The sequence below is a fragment of the Notechis scutatus genome, chromosome 5 (assembly GCF_049901735.1).
Source record: "Notechis scutatus isolate UNSWTSFEM ecotype Mainland chromosome 5, rNotScu1.2, whole genome shotgun sequence".
Classification (NCBI taxonomy): domain Eukaryota; kingdom Metazoa; phylum Chordata; class Lepidosauria; order Squamata; family Elapidae; genus Notechis; species Notechis scutatus.
The window spans coordinates 91,766,687-91,794,681 of record NC_142013.1 but is presented as its reverse complement, the minus strand read 5'-3'; the positions used below and the strand labels follow the sequence as shown (position 1 = coordinate 91,794,681).

The 27,995-nt window shown below is 37.6% G+C and overlaps 1 protein-coding gene across 2 annotated transcripts in view; it reads left to right on the top strand.

Annotated features, from left to right (window-relative positions):
- TMTC4 (transmembrane O-mannosyltransferase targeting cadherins 4) overlaps positions 1–26,338 on the top strand; it is a 53,315-nt gene extending 26,977 nt beyond the window's left edge. The window contains exons 6-18 of one of the 2 annotated variants that reach the window (XM_026668941.2): positions 4,546–4,643; positions 6,637–6,729; positions 9,490–9,651; positions 10,332–10,534; positions 12,852–13,023; positions 13,115–13,246; positions 15,614–15,693; positions 17,780–17,887; positions 18,765–18,906; positions 21,324–21,438; positions 22,361–22,473; positions 23,978–24,047; positions 24,575–26,338. In XM_026668941.2, the coding sequence (XP_026524726.1) occupies positions 4,546–4,643; positions 6,637–6,729; positions 9,490–9,651; positions 10,332–10,534; positions 12,852–13,023; positions 13,115–13,246; positions 15,614–15,693; positions 17,780–17,887; positions 18,765–18,906; positions 21,324–21,438; positions 22,361–22,473; positions 23,978–24,047; positions 24,575–24,720 (1,634 nt within the window). In that variant the 3' untranslated portion in view covers positions 24,721–26,338. The remainder of the gene's footprint in view (positions 1–4,545; positions 4,644–6,636; positions 6,730–9,489; positions 9,652–10,331; positions 10,535–12,851; positions 13,024–13,114; positions 13,247–15,613; positions 15,694–17,779; positions 17,888–18,764; positions 18,907–21,323; positions 21,439–22,360; positions 22,474–23,977; positions 24,048–24,574) is intronic. The other variant, XM_087967313.1, reaches the window with a different exon arrangement.
- The last annotated feature ends 1,657 nt before the right edge of the window (positions 26,339–27,995 follow it).

The following is a 27,995-nucleotide window of genomic DNA, read 5'->3' as shown; positions in this document are numbered from 1 at the left end:
TCTAGCATGTAGTCCTAGAATGTCAATAAATGTTAACCAAGTTGAAACCTGCTTAGTTTCCAAACATAGACAAAACCAACCACTTCTCCATGCTGATACTGTTTTAAAGAAGCTAATTAACTCTAGGAATGCTGTGCGGACAAGGCTTTAGACCCGGGGTATGTGTGTCCAATTTTAGCAGCTTTAAGACTTTTAGCAACTTTAAGACTTGTGGACTCAATTTCCCCAAGCTGGCTGGGGAATTCTAGGAGCTGAAGTACACAAACCTTAAAGCTGGTCCTTTAGACGTCCATATATATCATCAGTAGCATGCATTTTATGTACCCATGCCTTATATGGTGTACAAACATTTGGTTAAGATGTCTTAGGCTGCTTTGAGCTTTCCTATTCTGTGTTTTCTGACTCATCTCCTTGCCTAGAAAATAAACGTTGGGTTCAGACATTGGTGCTGGGAGCGATAGGAATCCCTAGGGTTCTCTTATTATTTTGAGGAAGGTGGGCCTCCCAGTCTCTTCTTTCCAGTTTTTCACATGGCAACTAGACTTTCAGCTGTAGTTAGTATTAATGCTTAAGCAGGACCAAGCCAGCCTTTGATGTCTTCCTCAGCCTCTTTCCATGGCCTCTTTCCCTCCCCTGTGCAAGGGCTCAAATAAAAGACAAAGCCACAGCAGCGTTTTAACACTGATGCTAGCAGAGGAAGCTGTGACTGTGATAGCTCCCTCTAGCAGTCAAAAATAATGCTCCCCCCTTCCCCCCCCACTTTGCAAACGGAGGGAAGAAACTGCTTGCTTCAGTTTTGTGATTTTGAGGGGGGGGGAGGGCGAGGGGAGAGGATGCAGCATTATTTTCATCAGGAGGAGCTAGCCAACCCAAACAAACTTCCAATCTATAGTGCTTGCGAATGATGAAGAAAATAGCTGTGGGGTTTTCTTTCATTCTTCTTCACTGTTGTTATCGCATGGCCCAAATGGTAACGTCTTAAAATAATGTAATGTTATTTTAATGTTATAAAATATAAAATGATTGCTTATTTGTACCCTATGACTATCATTAAGTGTTGTACCTTATGATTCTTGATGAATGTATCTTTTCTTTTTATGTACACTGAGAGCATATGCACCGAGACAGATTATTTGTGTGTCTAATCACACTTGGCCAATAAAGAATTCATTCATTCATTCAAAATGATATTAAAATGGAATGAAAAATCACATTATTTTAAACATGATCCTTAACACACCGGTAAAGATCAGAGTTGTCCTCGGATGTCCTGCTCTCTTTCTGGTTACCCTATTGTCAAGTCAAGGAATTTTTTAAAAAATGATTTAAATAGATTAAAAACTGATTTTAAAAAAATCTAACTCTTTTTAAAAACAACAACAAGTGAAGTAGAGGTAGTCCTCAACTTACAATCACATTTAAGACCAGAATTTCTGTTGTTAAACAAGATGGTTGTTCAATGAGTCCCACCCAATTTTATGACCTTTTAATCCTGATTGTTAAGCAAATCAGTGCAATTGTTAAGTAACTCATGAGGTTGTTAAGTGAATTCAGCTTCTCCCATTGATTTTGCTTGTAGGAGCCAGCTGGGAAGGTTGCAAATGAGGACCTGTCGTAAGTACATGCCAGTTGCCAAGCATCTGAATTTTTGATCATGTGACTGGGGATGCTGCAACACTTGTAAGTCACTTTTTTCATTGTAGTTGTAGCTTTGAACGGTTGCTATGTGGAGGGTTGTAAATTGAGGACTGCCTGTTTTGAAGTCTGTTTAGACTGCAAGTTACAGACGTTCAACATAGTAAGAGGCTTCAGATATGGATATTCAGCCGAGCTTGCAATCTAAATACAGGTAGTCCTCAACTTACAACAGTTCATTTAGCAACTGTGCAGTTACAAAGGCACTGAAAAAAGTGACATGTCCGTTTTTCAAACTTAGAGTACCCCATAGACCAGTGGTCGCCAACCAGTGGGCTGGGGACCACTGATGGTCTGTGAGAAAATTTTGGTGGTCTTCAGAGAAATGTCCCCCCCCCCAAAGAACCCCCCCCCCCAAAGCAATTAATCCAGGCTGCGTGGAAACACAGGGCTGTGCCGTCTACATGGCCCGCCCACTCGCTGGCCCACACTCTTCGGCCGAGTACAAACTTTACCTTGAGTAGCCACGCCAGCTGGAACCGGAAGGTAAAACCAATGTCAGGGGAGAGAAATCTGCCCCGGGGTGGCTTGCTGACGTTGGTGGGAAAGTCGGTCCCATATTGCAGAGCTGCAGTAGTCACAGGACTGGCCCTTTGGTCATCCCGGAGCAGCTGCTCCTCCACCTGGGTTCATCGGCCTGCCATGGACTGGAGGAGCAGCTGCTCCGGGATGACCAAAGGGCCAGTCCTGTGACCACTGCAGCTCTGGAATATGGGATCGACTTTCCCACCAATGTCAGCAAGCCCACATCAGTCAAAATTCATATTAGTGGTCCGCAGGATTTAAAATTATGAGTTTCGTGGTCCCTGAGGTCCAAAAGGTTGGCAACCCCTGCCACAGACAACACGTGCTCAAAATTCAGAGGTTTGGCAACTGACTCATATTTATGACGGTTGCAGTGTCCCAGAGTCATGTGATCCCTTTTTGTGACCTTCTGACAAGCAAAGTCAATGTGGAAACCAGATTCATTTCCTAACTGTGTTACTAACTTAACAGCTGCAGTGATTCGCTTAACAACCGTTACACAAATGATCGAAAAATGGGACAAAATTCACTTAACAAATATTTTATTTAGCCACAAAAATTTTGAGCTCAATTATAGTCACACGTCAAGGACTACCTATAGACGACCTCTGTCTCAGGAACAACTTCATTGAAAGGTAAAGTAAATCTAGAAATTCCTTACAGTACGAATATAATCAAATTACATAAGCTAGATTTCTTCTATAAAATAACAGAAGCACTTGTGGGCATTGTAGTGTTTGAAACAGGAATCAAAATGCTTGCTGCAAATCTTTGGCATACATTAAGTTTGTGACCATCTGCTGAGGGTGGCAGAATGCCTTCCCACAATATGGTGTACCAGTTTAAACTAGGTTCAGGTGCCAACCACAAATGATTTCCATTCTCTGACAGGAGATCATGGTGGGAGAAACAGCATAGTTGCAGAATGTGTGCTTCATTAAACTGATTAACACACTTGGCATGTGTGTATCTTTGGAGTCATAATTGGCACTTTTTTTGGTTGCTTTACTTTTTTGAAGATTGAGATGTAAAAGCTACATTTATTGTTTTCGAGTATTGCAACATATATCTTGGTTTTTATAGAATATGCTGGCAATGAAAATATTACAGGTTATTGGATTGATTGACTGATATTGATGGATTTAAAAAGCAAAATGTCTTCAATCTTAGCCATAAGGGCACCCAGCTTCTTCAAACTGTGTGATAGCATGGAGCAAGCAGGCTGGTCCTGGGTGCAAAGATCTGAAAAAAGAAACTCTTATATTTCTCATGAATTACTCTCCAAAAGTACATCTATTTTGCATGAACTAAAAGGTTAGGGCAATGGAATTATCTAGACCTTACATCTATTGAGGTATTGAGGTCTAACGTATCAGTTTAGGATCAACGTATTGCCACTATCTTTCTTCCTTATTAAGATGGCGGTAAGTAAAGATAGTTCAGGTGGATTTGCTTAGGAACGCAGTTCAGAAGTTAGAAATCCATTCTGCGGAAGTAGCCAAGTCAGGGACAGTGGCTGTTTTTAAAAGAAATTTTAAAGCAAGCCAACATGTTGTCTACTTGGGTCCAAAATATTAAGCACATTACAAGAGAACCATGTCCTTTAGACATCTGCAATGGGGCATTTAGTGTACAAAAGTGAAAAAAACATCTTTTTTTTTATTTTTCTGCTGCTTTTAAATAAACCATAAAAAGATAAAAAATAAAAGATATAATAAAGATGCATGTACACTCTCAAAGGAAAAAACACACACTGAAAGTGCTTTTAAAACACTTAAACATTGAAAAAAAACATCACTGAAAAAACATTGGAAAAAACCATCAGGGGTATCAAACTCATGTCATCACATCGTCATGTGACATATTGCAACTTTTCCCCCTTCACTGAACGGGGTGGGCGTGGCCAGCACGTCAGAGGTGGTATTCAGTAGGTTCTGACCAGTTCTGAAGAACCGGTAGCGGAAATTTCGAGTAGTTTGGAGAACTGGCAAATACCACCACTGACTGGCCCCTCCCCCATCTATTCGCTGTCTCACGAGTCCCAGCTGATCGGCTCGGTCTTCTTTTGTTGCCTTGCACAGGAGAACGGAGCTGGAAAGCAGGTTAGTGGGATGGGAAGGGAATGGGATTTTGCAGTAACCTTCCCCTGCCATGCCCACCAAGCAATGCTACACCCACCAAGCCATGCCCACAAAACCAGTAGTAATTTTTTTTGAATCCCACCACTGTAGCACGTGACTCATCCGGCCCGGGAACCCCAAGTTTGACACCCTTGGTATAGACTGTCATTTTTCTCTCTCTTGTCTTTTCTTTTAAAATTGATAGATAAAGAAGGAACCCAGTTCTCCATCGGTTGGGTTTTGCTGAGTGCTCTCCTTGGTACTATGGCGATGCTGTGCAAAGAACAAGGAGTCACAGTACTGGTAATTTTAACATTTCTTCGCAACTCAGTTCAGTGGTAACTACGGTGTTGTACCCAGATGCACTTCCTGTATTTCCATATTACTCAGGATTTCTGACAATTTCAGCAAGCTTTCTTTTGCTCTGAATATTTTCAAAAGGTACATTTCTGCTTCCTCTTATTCATTATTATTCTTGCTGTCATGAGTGACCAGACATTGCACTAAACCATAATTTGATTTAATTATGGTTTGGCTATATTGACAAAGATTTGGTTTTTCTGGAAAATTATGGACATTTTCAAATGTATATTAATATGGTTCAAAAAAGTGCATTCATCTCATCATCTGTATTTGGGTTACATGATTTGAAGTGAAACAAAAATAATTTAAGCATATTTTATGAGATTTGACAGAGCATGTCAAAAAATGTAAAAATTTTGATATATAGAGAAAAATGTTTTTTCTTAGGATGTTGAACATTAAATTATAAAACATCGTACCAAACTTGCATTGCTGGGAAATATATCTCTATACCTATATTTCTATTATCCATATTAGTATGCTGTAATATAATTAATGATTTACAAGTCACAAATGACTGGATTCATCTATCAGTTTTATGTGTGTATGTGTTAGTCTTCCATTATTTAATATTTTCTAATAATGCCAGGATCAATTTCCAGAATGATCCAGAATTCAGAACCAGCAATTTACTGGTTAATCCAAGACATTTGCATTTTGCTGTAGTTCAGATTATTTATTCAAAGAATTATGGATTTATTGTATATTTTAATCAATTTAAAATCACTATGCAGCTAAGATAGAGTTTAAAAAACACACAATATAAAATAACAATATAATAAGCACATAGTGGCAACTGAGCACAGCACCAATCCACAGTAAATCAGTATCACCTCATGGTCTCAACTGACCTCCTGACCCCCATTGCTAAATAATGATTTATTAATGATGACTTTTGAAGAGAATGAAAGCTTTTTATGTGACAGCAGTCAGGTCCTTTATATTATTTGCAGATTTGGGAAATTGTCATTTGTTTATCCAAATTTAGATTAAACTAGGATCAAACTTTTTTTGCTAACTGATTGAAATAAACCACACTTGTGCAGGTCTGTGTGGAACTGCCATTTCCTCCAAAGTAAAATTGTAAACAAAAATATGTTTGGAATTTGTTAAATTCCTCAAGACAAATGTATAAGATGATTTTCCTGCAAAATGGGGAATATTCCCATATTATGTATCAGAGCTCAGAGTTTTTACGGTCATATACAGAGTTTAACTGGATTATCAGATATGTTGTGAGCCCTTAATACTGGATAAAAGAGAGTCTTCCTGAATATCCGTTTCAATTTGCTACAAAAGTTGTGGATTTTTATTTACCACTTTAAAACTACTGTTCTCTCCTGTGTCATCTGAAAGTAAGTCCCACTAAAATCAACAGGACATTCCTGATAATAGATAAATGGATTGGACTTCACAACTTTTATACTGCTGAAAATGAGGCTGCGTATTTACCAAATGCTAAACACCACTAAATAAAGTTGATTTTATTTTGGGATAATCTCGTGCACCCAGACACATGTGCATACAAATAATTGAAATCATATAACATAATTTGTATTATTTTGGAGAATGCTTACCAAAAAAGTGTCTCAGAAAAATGCTTAATAAACGTACTGTGAAATGTTCATAGATAGGAAATACTGGATATTTCAAAAGTTCCACTCTTTTTCCAGATTTTCTTTTTACCCCAGATATATACCGGTATATATATCTTCTTTCTCTCTCTCTCTCTCTCTCTCTCTCTCTCTCTCTCTCTCTCTCTCTCACACACACACACACACACACACACACACACACACATATATATATATATATATATATATATATATATACACATACATATACATACATACATACATACATACATACATACAAAGAAGATATACTGTATATATTCTTTCTCTCGTTCTTACTTGGTTCTCTGTGTTTTTAGGGTTTAAATGCTCTGTTTGATGCTGTCGTGATCAACAGGCTCAATATTTTGGAAGTTGTTTTGAAGATACTTCATAAGGACAAGTCAGTAGAGGTAAGTCCCTTTGTTTTTAGATTGAATAAGGTATTGTGTGAGATACAGATAGTCCTTGAGTTATGACTATAATGGCCTCTGCCCATTAGGGTCAGAAGTCAGGACAATGCTTCCCACCCCTTGGCAGCTCGCATGCCATCACACAACTGATTGCCTTGCCAGCAAGAAGCTATGGGGAAGGAAAACAGTTGGGCACAACCGCCTTTCTGTAAAAGATGACCAGACTGAGCCCAAGAGAAGGGTCAACCAGTCTCGAGTCCCTTTGCGCCCATAAGCAATTCTAAGTCTAGTTCATATTGAATTCCATTGACCATTATCTATCACCATTTGCTTCCATTGTTAGTAGTTTTTGATTTTGGTAGAGAATGTTAGCATGCAATAAATCTCCCTCCCTCCCTCCCTCTCTCCCTCCCTCCCTCCCTCTCCCTCCTTCCCCCACTCTCTCCCCACCTTAAAAAGCCATTATTTTAAATCTAGGCTATTTCAAAATGCTGTTCAACTGAGTTACTTAAATCTCTTGCCTATCCTAATCTTGCTTTCAGCACATGGTTTCCATTTATTTCAGTGGAATTTACCTCCAAATAAAATGATAGTTGGAATAAGAATGTTAAATTTAGAAATAGAATACATACACCAACACCCGCAATAGATTTCTTTGGATCTTTCATTATAATCTAGAAGTTCCTGCAAGTAGTAATATTAAATAATATTTAATGTACCTATTCAGTTAGGCATGACATATAATGCAAGGAGCATGGTTTTTCATAAATATGCACATAGATTGGATATAAAGGTTCTCAACTAAAATCCAAAACTTCTGGAAAGCAACAGTAGAGGAAGTCAGCGTAGGAGAGATTTCTCTGCAAAAATTACTCTGATTGCCCCTATGGAAGTCATCAAATAAGTTTGTTTGTTTGTTTTCATCAAATTTCTACATTACCATTTCACTTAAGTGACTTGTATTCTCACCAAAAGATCTGACAGCACTGCATATTTTATTTTACCTCACACTTCAATCATATTGTATGACCAATAGGGGGCAAGTTTAATAAACAGTAAAAAAAAAATAAACATTATATATGGCTGAATGTTTTTATAAAACACCAAATTAAGTATCATATCAAAGCTTTAATGTGACATCTGTCCACAGCTTTTGAAACCTGACTGTTAACTGTAATATTGGCTTTCTTCCTTGTTTAATTTGTTTTCTCAGTTATCAAACACAGTGAATAGTAGTATCACATAACTGCCAGATGTCATAAAGGATTGCATGTCATCTAACAAATTCAAAACATTATAGAATGCTATTAATGTCAAATACTAAACACCAATAATATTCTCTGTCAAATAAAATAAAAAAAAATTAAATACATTCCAGACTACTATTGAATTCTGTTACATGACAGTTATATATATTTTTTAATATCTATCAAAATTGTAAAGATATACTTTTTTCAAATTATGAACAGTTAAAGCAATGGCAATACTATATAGAGGTTTGTATACTTTCACATTGACATATTCAAAATAAGTGTATCGATACATGTGGAACAATGGTGGGATTCAAAAAATTTTACTACTGGTTCGGTGGGCGGGGCTTGGTGGGTGTGGCATGGCTTGGTGGGTGTGCCTTGGTGGGCATAGCAGGGGAAGGCTACTGTAAAATCTCCATTCCCTCTCCACTCCTGCGGGAAGGTTACCATCAGTTCTCTGAATAGTTCTCCACTCCCAGTTCTCCAGAACTGGTCAGAACCTGCTGAATACACCTCTGATGTAGAAAGTAATGTTAAATAATTTTTTTTAAAAAAATTAGCCAAATGCAGTATTTCCACCAAATTTCTTTCCAAAAGTCTTCTCTGTTGATTTCAGTAAAAGTGGAATCCTTTATTTCATTATTAAGCTTGTGAAATAGATAAGCATTGACATTTATAGAATTATTTCTTAAATTTCCCTATTGTGGTACAGTACTATAAACATAATCAAACATAAATTCAACCAGCAGTAACACCTACATAGATGTTTCTATAATGAGGAATTGTATTATCAATATCTTTTATTCATTATTCTTGTACAGCTATGGAATGTAATTTGGGCCATGATCCAAACCATCTATGCTTCCAGCTTTCTGGAAAGCAATTAAAACACGGTTTGTCCAAAAACCTTGGGGATCCCATGGGGAGCATGCAAGATGGCTGTATCATGTTCAGATGGTTGTTATTATATGTTTGATCCTGACCAGCTGAGAAGTTGACTTAGCCTTCCATCCTTTTGAGGTCGGTAAAATGAGGGCCCAGATTGTTGGGGGCAATATGCTGACATTTGTAAACCACTCAGAGAGGGCTGTGAAGCAGAGGTGGTGTTCAGCAGGTTCTGACCAGTTTCTGGAGAACCGGTAGAGGAAATTTTGAGTAGTTCGGAGAACCAGCAATACCACCTCTGACTGGAGATTTTACAGTATCCTTCCCCTGCCACGCCCACCAAGCCACGCCCACAGAACTGGTAGTAAAAAAAAAAATTAATCCCACCACTGCTATGAAGCACTGTGAAGTGGTATATATGTCTGATACTATTGCTATTCTCCCACAGTTGTTTTAATGGCTGTTACAATTGTTTTTAATGAGAGCCAGTTAACGTTTCTCATTCTTACCCAGTCTGTGCATACTTATCTGCTCCGTTTCTACTTTTAAGAGTAAAAGGCAGTTAACAACTTCGATTTCTTTTCTTTTTTTTTCATAATTATTATTTCCCTTTTCTTCAAAGAACCTAGCGGTGTTTAGAAAAGGACTTCTTTTCAGAATTACTCTTTTGTTATCTGGAGGAGCCACTGTTCTATACGCCCGCTGGCAAATTATGGGCACAGGACCTCCAGCATTTACAGAAGTGGATAACCCAGCTTCATTTGCAGCCAGTCCGTTTGTAAGGGTAAGCTGGAAAATATGGGATTTTGCCAACATTAATGATTGTACAAAAAAATCAGACCACGGCACAGAGCAGTTGCACAGTGAATATGCTGTATAAATTGAGTTCCCTGTTCAGCTCCATCCATGCTAATAATAGTTTGGGAAAAATACGTATAGCAGAGATCTTGGAAATGGTTGCTGATCAAAATAGACTGTAATGAGGCTGGGTGGACCAGGATCTCATGTGATTGATCAATTCATACCAGGCCAAAACAAGGAGGAGGGATTGAAATCAAAGAAAAGAAAACAGAGGTGTCATCCCCCAGATTGAATCTGTGCCCCTTTTAATAACATATACACAAGAGGCTTGGTTCCAGTTGTGTGGTCACAACAGCCATCTTGAATTTTAAACTTTCCATGGTGGCCTGTGATTCACACATACATTATTTCCTAACCTCCCAAGGAAGAGAAATCATCTTGACCAGCAAGGTAATTCTGCTCACACCGAGATAACATTATGTTACTTACATTTCACCAGCTGGTTGAATCTCTGTGAAGTCTCTTGTGTTCGATTTGGTTTAAGTAGCTGAAGATGTTTCCTTGAAATTCAGATTCATTGGTGAAATGTTAATTCCCTTCTCTGTTTTTGATATGTCCACAAGCTGTTATATATATACATAAATTTTTCCCTTTCATTGACAGGCTGTAAATTATAATTACTACTATTCTCTGAATGCTTGGCTGTTGCTGTGTCCCTGGTGGCTGTGTTTTGATTGGTCAATGGGCTGCGTACCCCTTATTAAATCAGTCAGTGACTGGAGAATAATTGCTCTGGTGCTTCTTTGGCTGTGCCTAATTGTGCTGGCGTGTCAAGCTTTGGGTTCGAAAGATGGCCAAAAGAGAAGGTAAATTCGGGTCAACACGTTATGGTTCTCCTGAGTTGGTAAGACATTACTGCATGACATCTACCGCCACTCCTCTTTGTGGAATTGTGGAATCAATATTTTTTTAGCAAATACAGTGCCAATAAATATTTATAGCAGTACTTTCCTAATTTGAGCCATCTTCATTTCCACTGGCCATGGGGTGGAAAACTTGAAGGGGAAAGTGACTGCTTTATCTTCCTCGTGAGAGGACATTTCGAGCTCCTTAACTCTGTAGGAGGTAAAAATAATAATTTGTGCTCAGAATAACATATAATTGATCTGTGATGTTTTCAACACTGTTCCTCTGGCAAAACAAAAAAAAATAGGAGACTAAAAAAAGTACTATTGACAATGGCGGTGTTAGTTTTAAATTGAATTTTGCCCCAGGATGATTACTCTTTTGTTGGTAAGCAGATCCAGGGAAAATAGTGGGAAAACATCCTGTCATTTTAAACAAATGAAAGTTGCTTGACAGAATTGAATTGTTAAACGATTTCTGTAAAAGTATTTACACTTCTGTGTTGATTAGATAGTCAGTTATGATTGTCTCATCTGCAATTGTTTTAATTGACAAAAGAGACGGGGGTTCAAATTAGACATTTTTTTGTGAACACTTGCTTTGTTTGAGATTGCAATTTTTAAAACAAGAATTATTTTAAAAATAATAATCTTACGTGCATGACAGTTCTTGAACTGTTCTTGAACACATTATGTGCATTATTGTATCGTTCCATAACTTGCAAGGAAGAATTGTCTTGATAATGTAAATGAAAGGGAAGTGGGCTAATTTGCTGGGAAGAAATTGAAAACTTTCGTTCTATGATTTTTGGGGGGAGATTATTTATGATACAGTATAAGCCTATTTGAAGACAGTCATCCTGTCCCTGTGCCAAATCCTCCACTACTCAATCTCACATTGTTTAGGAGAGATCCATTTCTACAGAAGGTTTTTCAATAGGCAATTGAAAAGACCAGGAGACCGTAGAATAAATATGTAGTTTATTTAGCTTAATACCCATCCATCCCTCCACATACCTGCACACTTTCTGTTCTGCAGATTTTTACTCTAAACAGATATTTTTTTCTTTACTATATTACACTTGGATATTTGCATTTTCCTTGATACTGATATTTTTCTCAGCCATCAAAATGTGTTTGTTCCAGATATGCAATATGAATGATGTCTAGGACTGGTCTTTAATATCCCCGGAACGTTAAAAGGAAATAGCTGGATTTAGGCTGTTGATTTGTTGTGCCGACGCATTGATATGGGAAAAAGACCCAAAAGAGAAAGCCATGGTCCATGATAAAAAAAGAATAATGAAAAAGACCTTGTATTAAACCTGTGAAGCTCATAGTTAAATAGCAGTCATCACAGGATCTTCTACCATACAGAGATAATAATTTCTTCAAAATAAAGAGGATAGTTTTGATCTTCACTTTGCATAGTTAGAATTATTAGATTGAATCACTTCTTTCTAAATGGTTTGTAATCCTTTAATACTGGAAGTTAAGGACCGTGCTGAGAAGCCTATATGATATTTTCCCACGATAACTCTTTCTGAGGAATGGAAACTTATGGAAATGCAACAGGCATTTAGTGGCATAAAGCCACAAAGCTTGTTCTTAGGAATTGATCTCCTTAAGTTTGACAGGGGTGTCAGACTGGATTTCTTCGAGGGCCAGATCAGCATTGTAGTTCTCCTCCATGGGCTGGCCGGGGGGAGGGAGACTGGACGGTTGCCTCCTGTAGCATCCTGCTGGCCAAGGGCACCAGGGGTCCACACATGGCCCCCACATGGCCCATTTTCAGCCTGGACGGCCTCCTGCATCACTTTGCCAGCCAAAACAGCACATGCACAGCCCCCACGCAGCCCATTTTGGCTGGCAAAGCGCTGCAGGAGGCCATCCAGTTTGAAAATGGGCATGGGAGCACACTTAGCCCTGCCACACACCATTTTAGCTGCCAGAGGCACTGCAGGTCGGTCCTTTGCTATTTCCAGGCCGCCCCCGCAGGCCAAATTGAAGCACCCCACAGACCGGATCTGACCCACAGGCCTTGAGTTTGACACCCCTGCAGTAGCTGTGGTATGTTTCATCATCACTTGCTTCCTAACTTCCCCCTGTGGACCCATATGGTAAGAATGGAAAGGGGATAGCAGAGCTCCCTGGCAAAGTAGGGCTGGATAGGCTAGGATATCTCAGGGCAAATCTAAATTGACTTACTCGTGTCCTATGTATTGTAGTAAGAGTTTTACTGCATGTTGTAAAATATTTTTTTTCTTCTGCATTTCAGAATCCTTACCCTGGGATTGGGGTTTCTCATCATTCCTTTTCTTCCTGCAAGTAACCTATTTTTTAGAGTTGGGTTTGTTGTTGCCGAGAGGGTCACCTATCTCCCCAGTATTGGTTACTGCATATTGATTACGTATGGATTTTGCCTGTTGTGTAAACAAGTTAAGAATAAGGTACAAACAACATTATCCTAATGGTTGGCCAAAAAAAAATGGAAAAGAGATTTAAAAGCTGAGATTTCTAATATGTGTCTTCTTTCTCAAGAAATTGTTGGTTGCGGCTCTGCTGGGCCTCTTACTGATAAATGTGTGGCGTTGCATCATCCGTAGTAACCAATGGAGATCGGAGGAGCAGCTTTTTAGAAGTGCCTTGTCTGTTTGTCCACTGAATGCCAAAGTAAGCGTTTGTGTTTTCTAAAAACAATAATTCTATTGTTCTATTATGGCAAATAATTATCATTTCTGGTATTTAACTTCTTGCCAAATCACCTTAGAATTAGTCTCTATTATATCAGCAGTTTTAATAATTATAATAGCACCTGAACATTTAGTGAAGGCATTTATTCCTATTGATTTGTCTCAGTTCATTTGTTTTCTGTATACATTTTTATTGTTTCATTTCCTACTTGGAAAACAGGACCCTAGGGAGAAAATTCCTATTACATTCTATAAAAGGTCCAAGGTCACATTAAACGGTTTTTATACAGTTGCTGTGTTACAGTTGCTGTGTTAGTAATAGCTAATAATAATAAGAATAGTATATCATATTTCGTGAGTAGGAAAACAAGAACATCTTCATTGTGTATTTTAGAGAGGATGTCACACCCAATTTTATTGGTTGGATATAGGCACACTAATTAACACAGTCTTGATTTCTGAAATGCCATGGGCATCTTGCCTGAATTAAAGCTTTGCCTTCAGGCCTTAAATTGATTTTGCTTCTCCATCACTAGAATTAATTTGAATATTGTTGATGATTGAGTGAGGTAAAAAATGATGAGGATTACACGATCTTTTGTGATGCAGTGGTGTGTGGCACACAGTTGCAAGTTGTACAGCATTTTTTAAGAGTAATAAATCCAGTGAACAAGTGGCTTTGTGGCGTACATATCCCTTATTGTGCAGATCAATAACTTCCAATGCTTTCATACACTTTTTGATCTGGATGTTCTGTTCATAAGAAGGGTCCATGAATAAATTATACTACTTTACTTCTAAGCTTAACAGTTCTTAAGCTAGTATCCTCAGGAGTGAATTGGTGTTGAAGATTTTGTTTACTTACGAGCACAAGATAGTTGCTGATAACTCAGATTTTGTGTTATTTGTGCAGAGGTGCTGTTTCAGAAATTGGGCCAATCCCTGATTTTCGGCATTATTAAAAGCAACTGGACATTGTTAATAAAGCTGTTAATAATGTATTCACTGGGCACAGGTGTTACATGATCTTCATCCTACTCTCATTACAGTTGCTTATGTCTAAAATGTGAGCAGCAGAACTATTACTATTCTACCTTAAGTCTTCCTCTAGAATATGTCAAAAGGCAGGTTAATGAGAGAAAATCTGGAATATAAGCTTCAATATGAAGAAAATGTGATATTGTAAATCAAAACAAAGCAGAAAAAAAGTATTTTAGTTCTATAAAGAGCTAATATTCTGCTTAGATTGTTACATCCAACAATAGATCTTCCCCTTAGTGTTCTGTATGGATATGGGCTTATATTAGTAATTATAATAAATATTTATAGAATCTGGTATTGTGTTTTAATATTTCCTGAAACAGGGGACACATTTTCAATTTAATTTGGAGTATAGTTCCCACCAAGACAAAACATGAAAATATATTGACTAATCATATTCTAACACACAGCTGAACTTAGTCTTCTAACATTTTTCTTGCAGAAAGCAATCCATTCTAGTCACATAACTTGTTTATGAAACTTCTAATTTTGTTTTCTTAATTACAAAGATTGTAATTCTTAGATTTAATTTTGAAATCATTATTTATTTGAGATTGACTACATGAGAAGTGCAATTATAGAACAAACTGAAAATATAGTAAATTTAAATCTGACATAAACATCACAGCCAATAGTCAATATCAGCATCAATTTGATTTTCATTTGGGAATTACTTGACTTCAGATATGTAATCAAAATGCAATCTTATTAGTCACTTTCTGTGTAGCATTTTCATTATCAAAGAACAAGTTCCATAATCAAACCAATTAACCATTGAGAATCTTTTTTCATTCTCCAACAAATTGCAGCAAGGATATCTGATAGAAAAATATCTTTGGGCTTTCAAATAAGCTAGAATTCTGCAGCACTAGTTTGGAAACTAGGATACATATAGTTGTAGCATTTCTCCTGGAGTTGTCCACCTGGTGTACATGAATGTTTTGATAAGGATATGGCCGTTGAAAGTGGTGCTGGTGGTGAGGATAAGTTCTGAGTCCCATTAAGTGTTCCTGATATCTGGATAGTCTCCAGAGCCTTTTCATTTAAAGTTAAGAGCTCTTTCAATATTCTATTATTTTCCCCCCCAGCTCTTGTTTTATGAAGTATAATTACATCTGTCTCTCGCATAATCAATTGTTTTTTCAATAGGCATACCAAGCATCATGTTAAAATACATGAATAAAAATACACATCTATTAAAATTGTTACAATCATCCAGATCAAATTTCTATGAACCAAAAGCCATATATGCACTGGGGAAAAAAATCACTGCCTAGAATGATTTCGTTCTGACCTTCCCTTCCAGGTCCATTATAATGTTGGCAAAAACTTAGCTGATAATGGCAATCAAAGTGCTGCAATCAGCTACTACAGAGAGGCTGTAAGGTATGGATGATTTGGAATGTGTGTTTTTTTTAATTGTTGGCTTGTTTTTTAAAAGCAGAAATCAGATACAGGGTAAGAACCTGACCATCAGAAAGATCATCAGCCGTGATAATAGAATATTGAGGATGTATTAAGGAAATACATTCTAAGCTGTGTTTGTTTTAACTATTTGTTGTTGAATGAACCATTGTAGTTTAGTACAGACTAAATGCTTAACAATATACCATGTTACAGTGGCTGGGATTTTATAGTACAGTAAGGTAAAACTAGTTTTACCTTACAGTAACTGCGAGAGGGATCTTGGAGTCTTAGTGGACAACCAGCTAAACATGAGCCAGCAGTGTGCAGCAGCAGCCAAAAAAGCTAATGCAATCCTAAGTTGCATTAACGGAGGGATACAATCAAGATTAAGTGAGGTACTAATACCACTCTATAAAGCCTTAGTAAGACCACACTTAGAGTACTGCGTCCAGTTTTGGTCACTACATTATAAAAAAGATGTTGAGACTCTAGAAAAAGCACAGAGAAGAGCAACCAGGATGATTAGGGGACAGGAGACGAAAACATATGAAGAACGGTTACAGGAACTGGGCATGTCTAGTCTAGGGAAGAGAAGGACTAGGGGAGACATGAGAGCATTCTTCCAATATTTGAGGGTCTGCCACAGAGAGGAGGGAGTGAAGCTATTTTCCAAAGTACCCAAAGGCCAGACTAGGAATAATGGATGGAAACTGAACAAGGAGAGATTTAACCTGGAAATAAGGAGAAACTTTCTGACAGTGAGAACAATCAACCAATGGAACAGCTTGCCCTTGGAAGTTGTGGAAGCGGCATCACTTGAGACTTTCAAGAAGAGGTTGGACTCCCATCTGTCAGAAATTGTGTAGGGTCTCCTGCTTGGGCAGGGGGTTGGACTAGATGACCTACAAGATCCCTTCCAATGCTGATTATCTGTTATCTGTTATCTAGTTTAATAAAACAATAAAAAATAAAAGTGGCTTAGCAGAATTTGGAAACTAACCCAGTGATTTAAAAATATTGGTGATGTGGTCCAGAAAAAATATTTTATAAAACATCAATTGTATTATCTGGATAAAATTACATATCTGTAAAATTTGAAGACAAATTTGAACGTTGACACCACATCTTATTACTAGAATGTGTGCTACCACATGGATAGCAGATTGCAAGACAGTTGTGTCCTGGAAGTGACATAAAGATTCAGAATTATTGAATTACTGTAAACAGCATAGAAAATGTTGGTTATTCTCTTTTGAAATAAATCGGTTGCCTTTAAAAAAAAATCAAATAGTGAGGAAGTTTAGTTCCAGATTTCAATTAATGGTGAAGCTATGCTTTCTGGTATTGTCCTTAATACAGCTAGTCCTTGACTTACAACCACAACTGGGGCCAAAATTTCTCTCACGAAGCAAGGTGCTTGTTAAATCAGTCCGGCCAGATTTTACAAGCTTTTTTTTTTACCACAGATGTTAGGTGAATTACTGCAGTCGCTAAAGAAATCAGGCTTTTCCCCATTGACTTTGTCAGAAGCCAGTACGGAAAGTTGCAAATGGCAGTCATATGACTCGGGGACTCTGCAACCATCATAAATGATGTGATTGTCCAGCTCTTACATTTTGATCATGGGGGTCATAAGTACAGAGGGTCATAAGTACAGTGACTAATTTGTAACTTTAAAGGCTGCTAAACGAACGGTCATAAGTGAAGGACTACCTCTACAACCATTAGCGAGCAGTAAAGCATTGATGAGATGAAAGCCAAGCTATACAAAAAGGCATTGACATGGAAACAATTGTGTTTGAAGTTCATTTTGGAGGTTTTTCCTTCCTCTCTTATCTTGTTTCGTTTTGATTTGGGGTGGTGGTGTTCAGTAATCCAGTCCTGAGTGGGATGATAAGGGCAGTTTAATACATGCTTGAGGTGTTATTACATGCCTACATCTGACTTCGAATGTTATAAAAATGACAGGTGGAAGAGAAGAATTATGGCTGTGTAGACAACATTAAGGGAGCTGGTTCTTTCGACTGAATAATTCTTTTATTTGTTTTTGTCTTTTCAATCCCAGATTGAATCCTAAATACGTACACGCTATGAACAACTTGGGAAATATCCTGAAAGAAAAAAATGAACTTCATGAAGCTGAAGAACTTCTCTCACTAGCTGTTCAAATACAGTATGTTTTGAACGCCAAAAATATAGCTGTGGGTCACCAACATATTGTGGTGTTACCTGGACCTTTTCTTAGTTAATCTTCTGAAATATACTTTGTGATGCAGTTATGTGTAATGTATTTCATTAGAGGAAACTCTAGAACATTCCTCCTCCAGATTGCACAAAGCTGTCTTTTTTAGGATGTTTTTCATAAATGGTTTATGGTGTATATACATGGTCTAGACTCTAAAAGTCTGGTTGAGATGAGAGAAGATTCCAGAATTTCCCAGAACATTCCTTCTTTGGAATGGAGTGTTTTGCTGAGTAAATTTGCCCTTGAAGGTTGTGCAAATAGCACTGCTACTACAAAATGGAGCTATATTATTTCTTGTCGTAAACTTTGGGGACCAGTCATTGGCTTCTAGTTTGTTTCTTTGGCATAAGGAGGATTTAGATTGAAGGTAGCTGAAGGACCATCCTTCTGTATTCAGATGCCTTTCTTTAAATCCCACTAACAAGAGAATTTAGGTTAATTCGAGCACAGAACAAGGATTCTCTGAGCTTGATCTTAGCCAAAAGGCCGAGAAGCAATGAGAACAAAGATTCTCCGTAGTGATTTCTGGATTATAGAACATGTTTCCTTCTCTTTAGTTGTAGGTTAATTCTATTCAGCTTGGCTTTAAGTGCATTGTCTCTATTTCTTGTATTTAAATTATTCTCTCCCCTCCCTTTGTCCTTGATGTACTATGTTATTAAATTATTGTTTTGTTTTCAAAAATACTTAAATTGCTTTACAGTTTTAAATTCAGATTGCATTTTTAATTTTATAAATAAGTAAGGGGCATCAAAGCTGTACTTGTATTTAATATGCTAAAATGTTCACAACTCTCTTTGCCTAGGCCTGATTTTGCAGCAGCATGGATGAATTTAGGGATAGTGCAGAATAGCTTAAGAAGGTATGAAGAAGCAGAGAAAAGCTACTGGACTGCAATTAGACACAGGAAAAAATACCCAGATTGTTACTATAATCTAGGACGCTTAGTAAGTGTACTTATTTATCTTTCTGCTAATGATCCCAGATCAGCCTTTTTTCAACCTTAGCAACTTTAAGTTCTCTGGTTGTCAACTCCCAGAATTCCCCAGCAAGAAACACCTGGGAGTTGAAGTTCACACATCTGAAAGTTTCCAAGCTTGAGGAAACACTGATACGTAAGATGCAGTGAGTTTTGAATGTTGATCAGTTGCCTATTAGAGAGTACCTTCTTGGACTTCGGACTTGTTTAGAAAGATTCTTTAGGTTCTTTCACACACTGAAGTTGCAGCCTTAATTTTAATAGAAGTGAATTATAATATAGGATTGCATCAGAACAAATATAAACCAAAGCTCACATTGATTCTTCTGGTGTCCCAGAAATGCTCAAGTAAAATCTCTTGTTTAGGAACTAAAAGTTTCTTGTACTGTATATACAAAAATATACAATATGTAAAACTGTATATTAAAGTGGTAAAAATTAGCAGCACACTGTGTCCTATATCAGGGGTCCCCAACCCTGGTCGATGGACCGGCACTGGTCCGTGGCATGCCAGAAACCGGGCCACACAAACAAGCGAAACCCCATCCACAGGATGCAGGCAGCATGCAAAACCACGTCCCTTCTGGTCCGTGGAAAAACCTTTCCACAGAACCGGTCCCTGGTGCCCAAAAGGTTGGGGAGGCGCTGACCTATATAATTACTGAAGTACAGGTAGTCCTCGACTTACAACAATTCAATTAGTAACCATTCAAAGTTACGACGACATTGAAAAATGTAGACTTATGGCCATTTTTTCAGTTACAACCTTTGCAGCTTCCCCTTGGTTACATGATCAAAATTCAGATGCTTTGCAACTGGTTCATATTTATGATGGTTTGCAGCATCCTGGAGACACGTGATAGCTTTTATGACCTTCTGACAAGCTAAGTCAGTGGGGAAGCCAGATTTACTTAACAACCAGTTATTCCCTTATCATCTACAGGGATTCCCCTAAACAACCGTGGCAAGAAATTAGTAAAATGGGCCACATAACAAATGCCTTACTTAACAACAGAAAATTTTTGATTCAGTTGTGGTCATAACGTGAGGGCTACCTGTAATTGAACAATCTCAAAGTCTAGGGGAAAAGGGCTAGAGGAGAGTATTAATCAAACAATAGTAGGGATAAATGCTCTTTAACGAAATCAGTAATAAATTGGCAGATACCACTGCTAATTTTCTCCCAGCTGCTGTTCTTGGCAGTCTTTTGGGGGGTGAGGAATAATTTTATTTCTTAATACTGTACTGTCATGCAAAAACTTAGCACCAACTAGGGATTGGTGATGCTGTGTGAATGCCACAGATAGGTATGTTATGCCTCCCCAAGATCACTGTTGCTAGACAAAACTCAAATTCCCCCCCAAACCTGAAAATGTGGGTTTCCCCCGCCTTCCAGAAGTGTCCTGGGAGCTCCTTAGGTTACAAAAAGCATATTTGAGGTTGTGGATTATAAACTATGGGTGGATCATCTTTGTCTATTCCTAAACCAACCTTGATATTCCAGACAGTAACTGGATAAATGTAAATAATAGGCAAATTTTGCACAGTACTTATTATTATGCTGGTGGTTTTTGTTTGTGGTTTTGTTTTGTTTGTTTTGCTCGCTTGTTTGCTTTGCATTCCAACATGTAAGACACTTAGATTACATCGGTTGGAAAAGTCAATCAGTTTCTTCAATCGATAAACGCTAATCTTCCTTCTGAAATAAGAGAAGCACAGAATGTTGAGCTGTTTAAATCAGGGGTGTCCAACCGTGGCAACTTTAAGACTTGTGGACTTCAACTCCCAGAATTCCTCAGCCAGCAAAGCTGGCTGAGGAATTCTGGGAGTTGAATCCACAAGTCTTAAAGTTGCCAAGGTTGGACACCCCTGGTTTAAATGTTTAAATCAGAATGTGCAGCCCTTCTGATTTAAACGCGAGGGAGGTCCTTTGGGGGACACTCCCAATCTCTCTGCTTTTGGAGGGCGCAGAAGCACTGACCCACAATGGGCACTACCCTGGAAAGAGAGGTAGCTTCTTAAAAGAATTGCAGGTGGGGGGGGGGTCTATGAGATGCTATGTACTTTGAAGCCCCTTTTAAGGGTCAAACCCAAAACAGAACACAGCCCCAAGGCATACAGACTGGGGACCTTTCTAAGCAGAAGGTCTAGTAGAAAATGGGGCAAAGGTTCAGAAAATATACAAACTCTTCTATTCTGTACACAATTATGTGCAATTCTTAGTGTAGATTTGTTTCTTTCACATTTATAAAAAAACATTTTTCTGGAATTATAGCTATTCACATTGCAGATTTATTTGGTGTGCAGAGACTCTCATACGGTGGGACCTGAGCAAGGGTTACTTTTCTTGGCTTGTTATCTCACGGCCAACTGTGTTCCTTTCAGTATGCTGATCTGAATCGCCACATAGATGCATTGAATGCTTGGAGAAACGCCACAGTGTTGAAACCGCAACATAGTTTGGCTTGGAACAACATGATTATATTGCTCGACAATACAGGTACAATCCGCTTTTTTTTCCAGAGTATTTTTTTTTTCTACAACTTGTTTAGATTTCCAGCCCATTGTTTTCTGTTATATGATCTCGGGCTCTAATTCTAAAATAGGAATTAGAACGTCGCTAACCCAAGATTTTACAGCTGCTGTAAAACAGCATCTCTCACAAACTATACATAAACTTGCCAATGTGCCAGAAGTGTGTCCTTAGACATCAGTTTTCCATTAATGTCTTGTGTTCCAAAATACTTTTGCAAGTAATGATTCAGTACTTGGGGCCAAATCTCAGAATTAAACAAGAAATAAATTTATTATTACATTCTAGTATTTGGAATCATAACAAATACAGAGGTTTCAGGCGACCATCTTTTGAAAAAGACTCACAATGTATTGCGTCAGTTTTATTTCATGATGGATTGGATCTTTCAGTATGAAATTAATTGATTAAGAGTCTTAATTTGATTAGCTTCAAACAAAATTCAATAAAAAAAGGAGAAAGAATCATTCTAGTTGCTGTCAATTTACTAACCAGCTAGAAAATCTTTCATTCTGCTGGTTGTTCTTTCTATTCTTTTTCTCCAACAGCCTCCAGGATGCTCACAAAAACCTTTCATTTCATGTTGGTGTTCTTCAGTTTATTTTTGTGTTTGATATGAAGATTTCTTAATCTGGTTATATTCACATCCTAATAAAGCTGTTTTAAATGCATTTAAAAGCATAGTAGCCAAATATTTATTTTATATTTTACATCTAGAAAAAAATGCCGTACAAATTTTAATGGTCTTCTCTTCACTTGCAATTCATTTTTTATTATTTGATTTGTTCTTAATTGTTTTCTTTAAGGAAAATAGCTAAGCATCTTCTTATGATTAAAAATAATTATTCATCCTCATTCCATCTCGTTCTCTCCTTTAATTTGTTCCTAGGGAACTTGGCACAAGCAGAAACTGTTGGAAGGGAAGCTTTGGAGTTAATACCAAATGATCATTCTATTATGTTTTCGCTGGCAAATGTACTGGGGAAATCACAGAAATATAAGGTAAAGCATTTTTTCTAATCACAAATTGTAGATAGATAACTCCTACAAATATTATTTCTCAATGATTCGGGGATTAAGTATGTCCTCATAATTGTGATTCAGTGAAAAGATTGGCAGTGGGTTTAACTTGGAAGCCAACACAGCAAAATATGTATTGATACCCAGAGTTGATTCCCCCCCCCCCCAAATCACAGGGGAGGGGGTGGGATCTTAAGAGAAAATGTAAGTCCTATTCAAATGGCTTGCTTGGTTGTGGGATGACACTTTCTAAACAGCTGTTACCAGGTCAATTTCATTTTTTTCAATCTGACTAAACTGAAGCACTATTTTATTTTACTTTTTAATTAGGGGGAAGATAGAAATATAGCATGAGTCTCTTCTAGGGAAATCCAAAATCCAGATACAAATATGTCTCAGTTATTACAAATAATTATTATATGCAAGAAAAGCTCAAACCATAAATATAGAAAAAATATTTTGTTCTTCAACAATTTTTTGAATTTGATGCTACTTTTTACATGTATTTACCTTTTGTAATAAAAATAGCATCAATTTCAAAAAGTGTTGGAAATACAAAATAGTTATTTGTTCCTGCTTTAATTATGATAAAAACATTTAAAACAATGTAGGTTGCATGCAGTTACAGTTCTCTTTATCTTTCCTATTAAATAATTGCTTTCTTTAACAAAAGGAATTTGGCTTGAATATAGTCTTTAAAGTCTTAAGGATGTCATTCATGAAGCTTTATAGAAATCATTTTGAAAAATGAATCATGACAATTCCCACTGTTTTTAATTGTTTAGACTATAGGTAGGTTATTTGCAGCCACAAGGGAAAAGGGAAAATTGAGAAGAGTTATGAACAGATAGGAAACAAAAGTTTGTTAGAGAAATAATGAAAATTATTTTGGCAAGCTAGAAATCCTTTTAGGTTAGAGTTGTTGACTCTGGGGGGAGGGGAGATTTTGCTACATTTTACAAATGAAATATGTGAATTTACCTCAAATACAAATACTATAATGTGATTAGAAGTAACTAAATGGAACAATCCACATAATCTCTTGACGAATGTATATTTTCTTTTATGTTCACTGAGAGCATTTGCACCAAGACAAATTCCTTGTGTGTCCAATCACAATCATAATCTTAGATTCATACCGTCAATTTTCTTAAGACTAAATTTGTTTGAATGTACATGCGTTGGTTTTAAGTAGTGATTTGTATGAGGTTTATAATGGAGCCCACAAGTGTTTTTGTGTTCTTACCAACACTGAAGTAATTACTGTCTAATTGACAGAAACTACCAACCAACAGCTGGATCGGCCTGTGAATTGTCCCATTAGAGGGAAGTAGAAGTGTGAATGCATGTGGGGGAAAAATAGGGTGACATAATCACATTAATAGACCATAGAGCATGAGGTAATTGGGAGTGTTTGGTTGCACTTGACATTGTAGGCACTACAAAAATAGCTTGTCCTGTTGATCTCTTTTTCTGAATTATTCAGGAATCTGAAGCTTTGTTCCACAAGGCAATTAAAGCCAATCCAACGGCTGCCAGTTACCATGGTAATTTGGGTAAGACATTTTATAGCTCCCCTGGTGCAAACTTTTTTTTAAAAAATCAGACACTGGTTGAATTTTTTTTTTCCACATTCAGTTTCTTGCAGGCATTCTTCTGCAAGCTAGATTTCTCGTCCGCCTGCTTGCTAAACAAATTGCCAACAAGATACTGGAGTTCTTAGAGCGGGTTTTCAATAGTGTCAAGCTGTTCACATTGTATCCCAGACCAACCATGCAGGCTACCGGCTGCAGCCCAGAGGTGGTGCATGTCAGTGGTGGCAAATTGGTTTGTCCTCTACTTGCAAATCACAATGAGCTCTCCTGATTAAAAAAAAAAAAAAGCCATTTATGGCTGTAGCACAATCTACTCTTGTCATTCCTTGGCCCGCGTGGCTCCAAACATGTCTGCTCCAGCTGGCTACAGAGCAGGCTGCCACAGTGCCGACAGCCAACCAAATGTTTTAATGTTTTCTAAGTAATTGGCAAGATTGTCTGTTCGTCAACAACGCTGCTAACAAAAAAAAACCTCTTTGCTGTTTCAGCTGTGCTGTACCATCGCTGGGGAAATTTTGACTTAGCCAAGAAACACTATGAAGTCTCTCTGAAGCTTGATCCCACAGCAGCTGGGACCAGGGAAAACTACAGCCTTTTAAAAAAGAAACTGGACCAACTGCAAAACAAAGGGTGATGCTTGAGGTTTCTTCTCAGGCTTTGAATGCAGATTGCATATAACGTGGCTACGGATCACCAGGGAGAGGCATTGTCACCCAAGACTACAGAACATAACAACATCGGCCGTTCTGAAGTGTCTTGAAATTTAGCCTTAAAATTTCAAAGGGGGGAAAATAACGTCTTAGTTTAGAATATTTCATTTAGAGAATTAAAAGGGCTTGCTTCTCCTTTTTGCGGTTTGTTTGTTTTCGAATCAATGATAAAATCTGATGAATGTTTATACTGATATTAAATCATTTGCACTGGTAGAGTCCACGTTAAAATGAAGAGTTGGAGGATAGTCTTCAGCACAGCCTATGGACGGAGACCTGTCCCCAGTTTCAGAAATGGAAATGGATGGTAACTGTTAGCTTTCAATAGGAATTCCAGTGCAGTCCTGGTACGTGTGGTCCTTGACTTACAACTACAATTAGGACTGTAATTTCAGTCCCAAAAGAGAGGCGGTTGTTAAGCGAGACATCCCATGGCTGGATTCGAGTTTACAACCGTTTCACCATGGACATTAAGCAAGTTACAAAGTCGTTGAGCAAACCTGGCTCCCCGCCCCCCAATTGACTTGGACTGTGAGAAGCCAGCTGAGAAGTTAACACGTGATCGCAAGAAGATGCAACTGTCATCAGTGTGCACCAGTTGCCAAGAGCCCAAATTGCAACCACATGATTGCAAAGGTGGTCTGATGGTCGTAACTTTGAGGGTGGGTCGTAAGTAAGTTTTTTTTCAGGCTGTCATATCTTTGAACCGTCTTGAAATAGACAATTGTTAAGTCAAAGATTACCTGTATGAAAGATGACCTTGTAATAAGGACAGAACTTGGAGCATGGAAGATTGATTTGTATATTTGATGAAGAGATGATTTGCTTCGATAGTACAGAAGTTGAAGTTGCTTTCATCTGGCCAGGCTTTAATTGCTGTCCATGGGTTGTAAATAAACCTGCTGAAAAGGAGATATAGCCGGTGGAGATTTTTCCACTGCAAGAATTCTTTGAATTCATGCTGCTCCTAGGTTCAGGTTAAAGTCAGTGTTTGACTGGAATACAAAGGAGGGTTTGCTATTTTGAAGTTGTAAAATTGGGGGCAGGAGCCTGTCTGGAAGGTTGCATAAATTATTTCAACACTTCATTACAACTTCAGACAAAGGGTTTTTTTCCCATGGGTTTGATATGCTGGTGCCTGTTTTTGTGGTCCTATGAACAGCTTAAATCCATACAATTTCTTGATGTTTCTTCATTTCCTCTTGATGAGTGTAGAGATGCCAAAAATATATTGCAAGGTCACCTGTAAGTATTATATCTAACTTTGTCTAGTAACTTAAGGATCAGGAAATAGTTTGTTCTTCCATGTCCATATTTATTCTTGGTGGAGTCTATTTTTCTGTGCTGAAGACAAAGAAAAGGATATGCACTGAGCCAAGATAGTGAAAAAGAAATAAATATGATATGCGTATACTTTATTCTAGACTCTTAGTCCCCAATTTCAGCTTCTTCTGAAAGAAGGACCACTATGGGAAGAGGAGTTTTAAAGGATTCTTTAGCCTCTTGACTTCTGTATCAGAGGTTCCACACACTTTATTAAAACATTCAAACAAATAGATTCTATTCAGCATTGCACTGTTTTAGCCATCATGGATTTTTTTAGATATTAATATTCCATCCCACAAGATAATTATAGACCAGAGTTCCTCAACCCCTGGTTTATGGACCAGCAGCGGGTCATGGCACATCAGGAACCAGGCTGTGCAAGCGAGCAAACCTTCATCTGTGCACCCGCAGGATCCAAGTAGTGTGTGAAACCACAACCACTCCAGAAAAACCACCCTCCACGGAACCAGTGCTTGGTGCCCAAAAGGTTGGGGGTCACCTTTGTAGAGAATATTTTAAATAGCTAGAAAGTCCACATGCCATATTCATTTCATTATAGAAGTAGTAGGAATTGTGGGCTAAGATTCTGGAATAAAGTAAGTGTGTTCCGCATTTATTTTTCATTTTCCATGCTGCCTTTCTTCCTGCTGATATGTATATCTCCAGACAGTGGTTACATCAGATTCATGCTCATTCAATAAGAGCAATTCTCTGGGAATGGAAACCTCTGTGTTTTGCAATGCATGTAGCTTAATGCAATTTTGAGGGTACCATGATATTGTAATTTTGTTTTTTCAGCTTTAAATATGTTCAGGTCCTCTCATTTGTTCAACATTAGATGAACAGATTCAAGATAGAGATATAATCATTTCTGAAGTACTTGCATATGTTAAGTGACAACTGTGTTTATTCAAATTATGTTCCCATATACAGTTCGGTTTATTTATGTACAAGTATTAAGGGTCTCTTGGCCTTCAAAAGTCTATTGTTTAAAAAAACACTTTAAAAAATGATGTAGATATCAGTCTTGTCAGACAAAATATCTGATTGGACAATAGAAATCAATGTCACAGGCTGTAAAAGCTTTATGATATTCAAAAAAACCATTTGGTTAGTGAGTTTTTCCTGACCTACAGCATTTTAATAAGGGGTTTGATTACAAAATCTTCTAGATTTTAAAATTCTCCTAGCATTTGATGATAATTTATGGCAAAACTGAATTTGTTAGATCATAAATAGCATAATTTATTCTGTTATGGGAACACAGTGGGCAAAGGAATACTTTTCAAGATGTTATAACCACCCTCCAAAATGAGAGAGAGAAAGAGATTTTATTTCTTATCAGTTCTTTTCCTAGTAGAGCTGTCTTAGACCAGCCCATGAGAGCATCCCAGATGCTTACTAGAATAGAAACTACAGTATGTCCCATTTTGTCAGCCTTCCTAGCTGGACCAGATAAGAATTACAACAAAATAAATAAATTCTACTCTTTTATTAACAGAATCTTGCAAGTTTGAAAGTACCATTCTCCCACCATCTCCTTTACAAACCAAAAAATTAGGGTCTCTTCTGAACATCTTCTCCTGTCACTATTCAGCTGGAGACAATGTTGTCTCTGATCATTTCCTAGGTAGCATTTCTTGGTCATTTCTTCTAAGGTCTTTCCCACATAACATTAGACGTTTAGAGCAAGGATCTTCAAACTTGGCAAATTTAAGTCTTGCTGACTTCAACTCCCAGAATTCCTGAGCTAACATGACTGGAGGAGGAATTCTGGAAGTTGAACTCCACAAGTCTTAAAGCTGTCAAGTTTGAAGACCCCTGGTTTAGAGGATCACTATATTATGAACAAGTAAAACTTGACTTTGGTGAT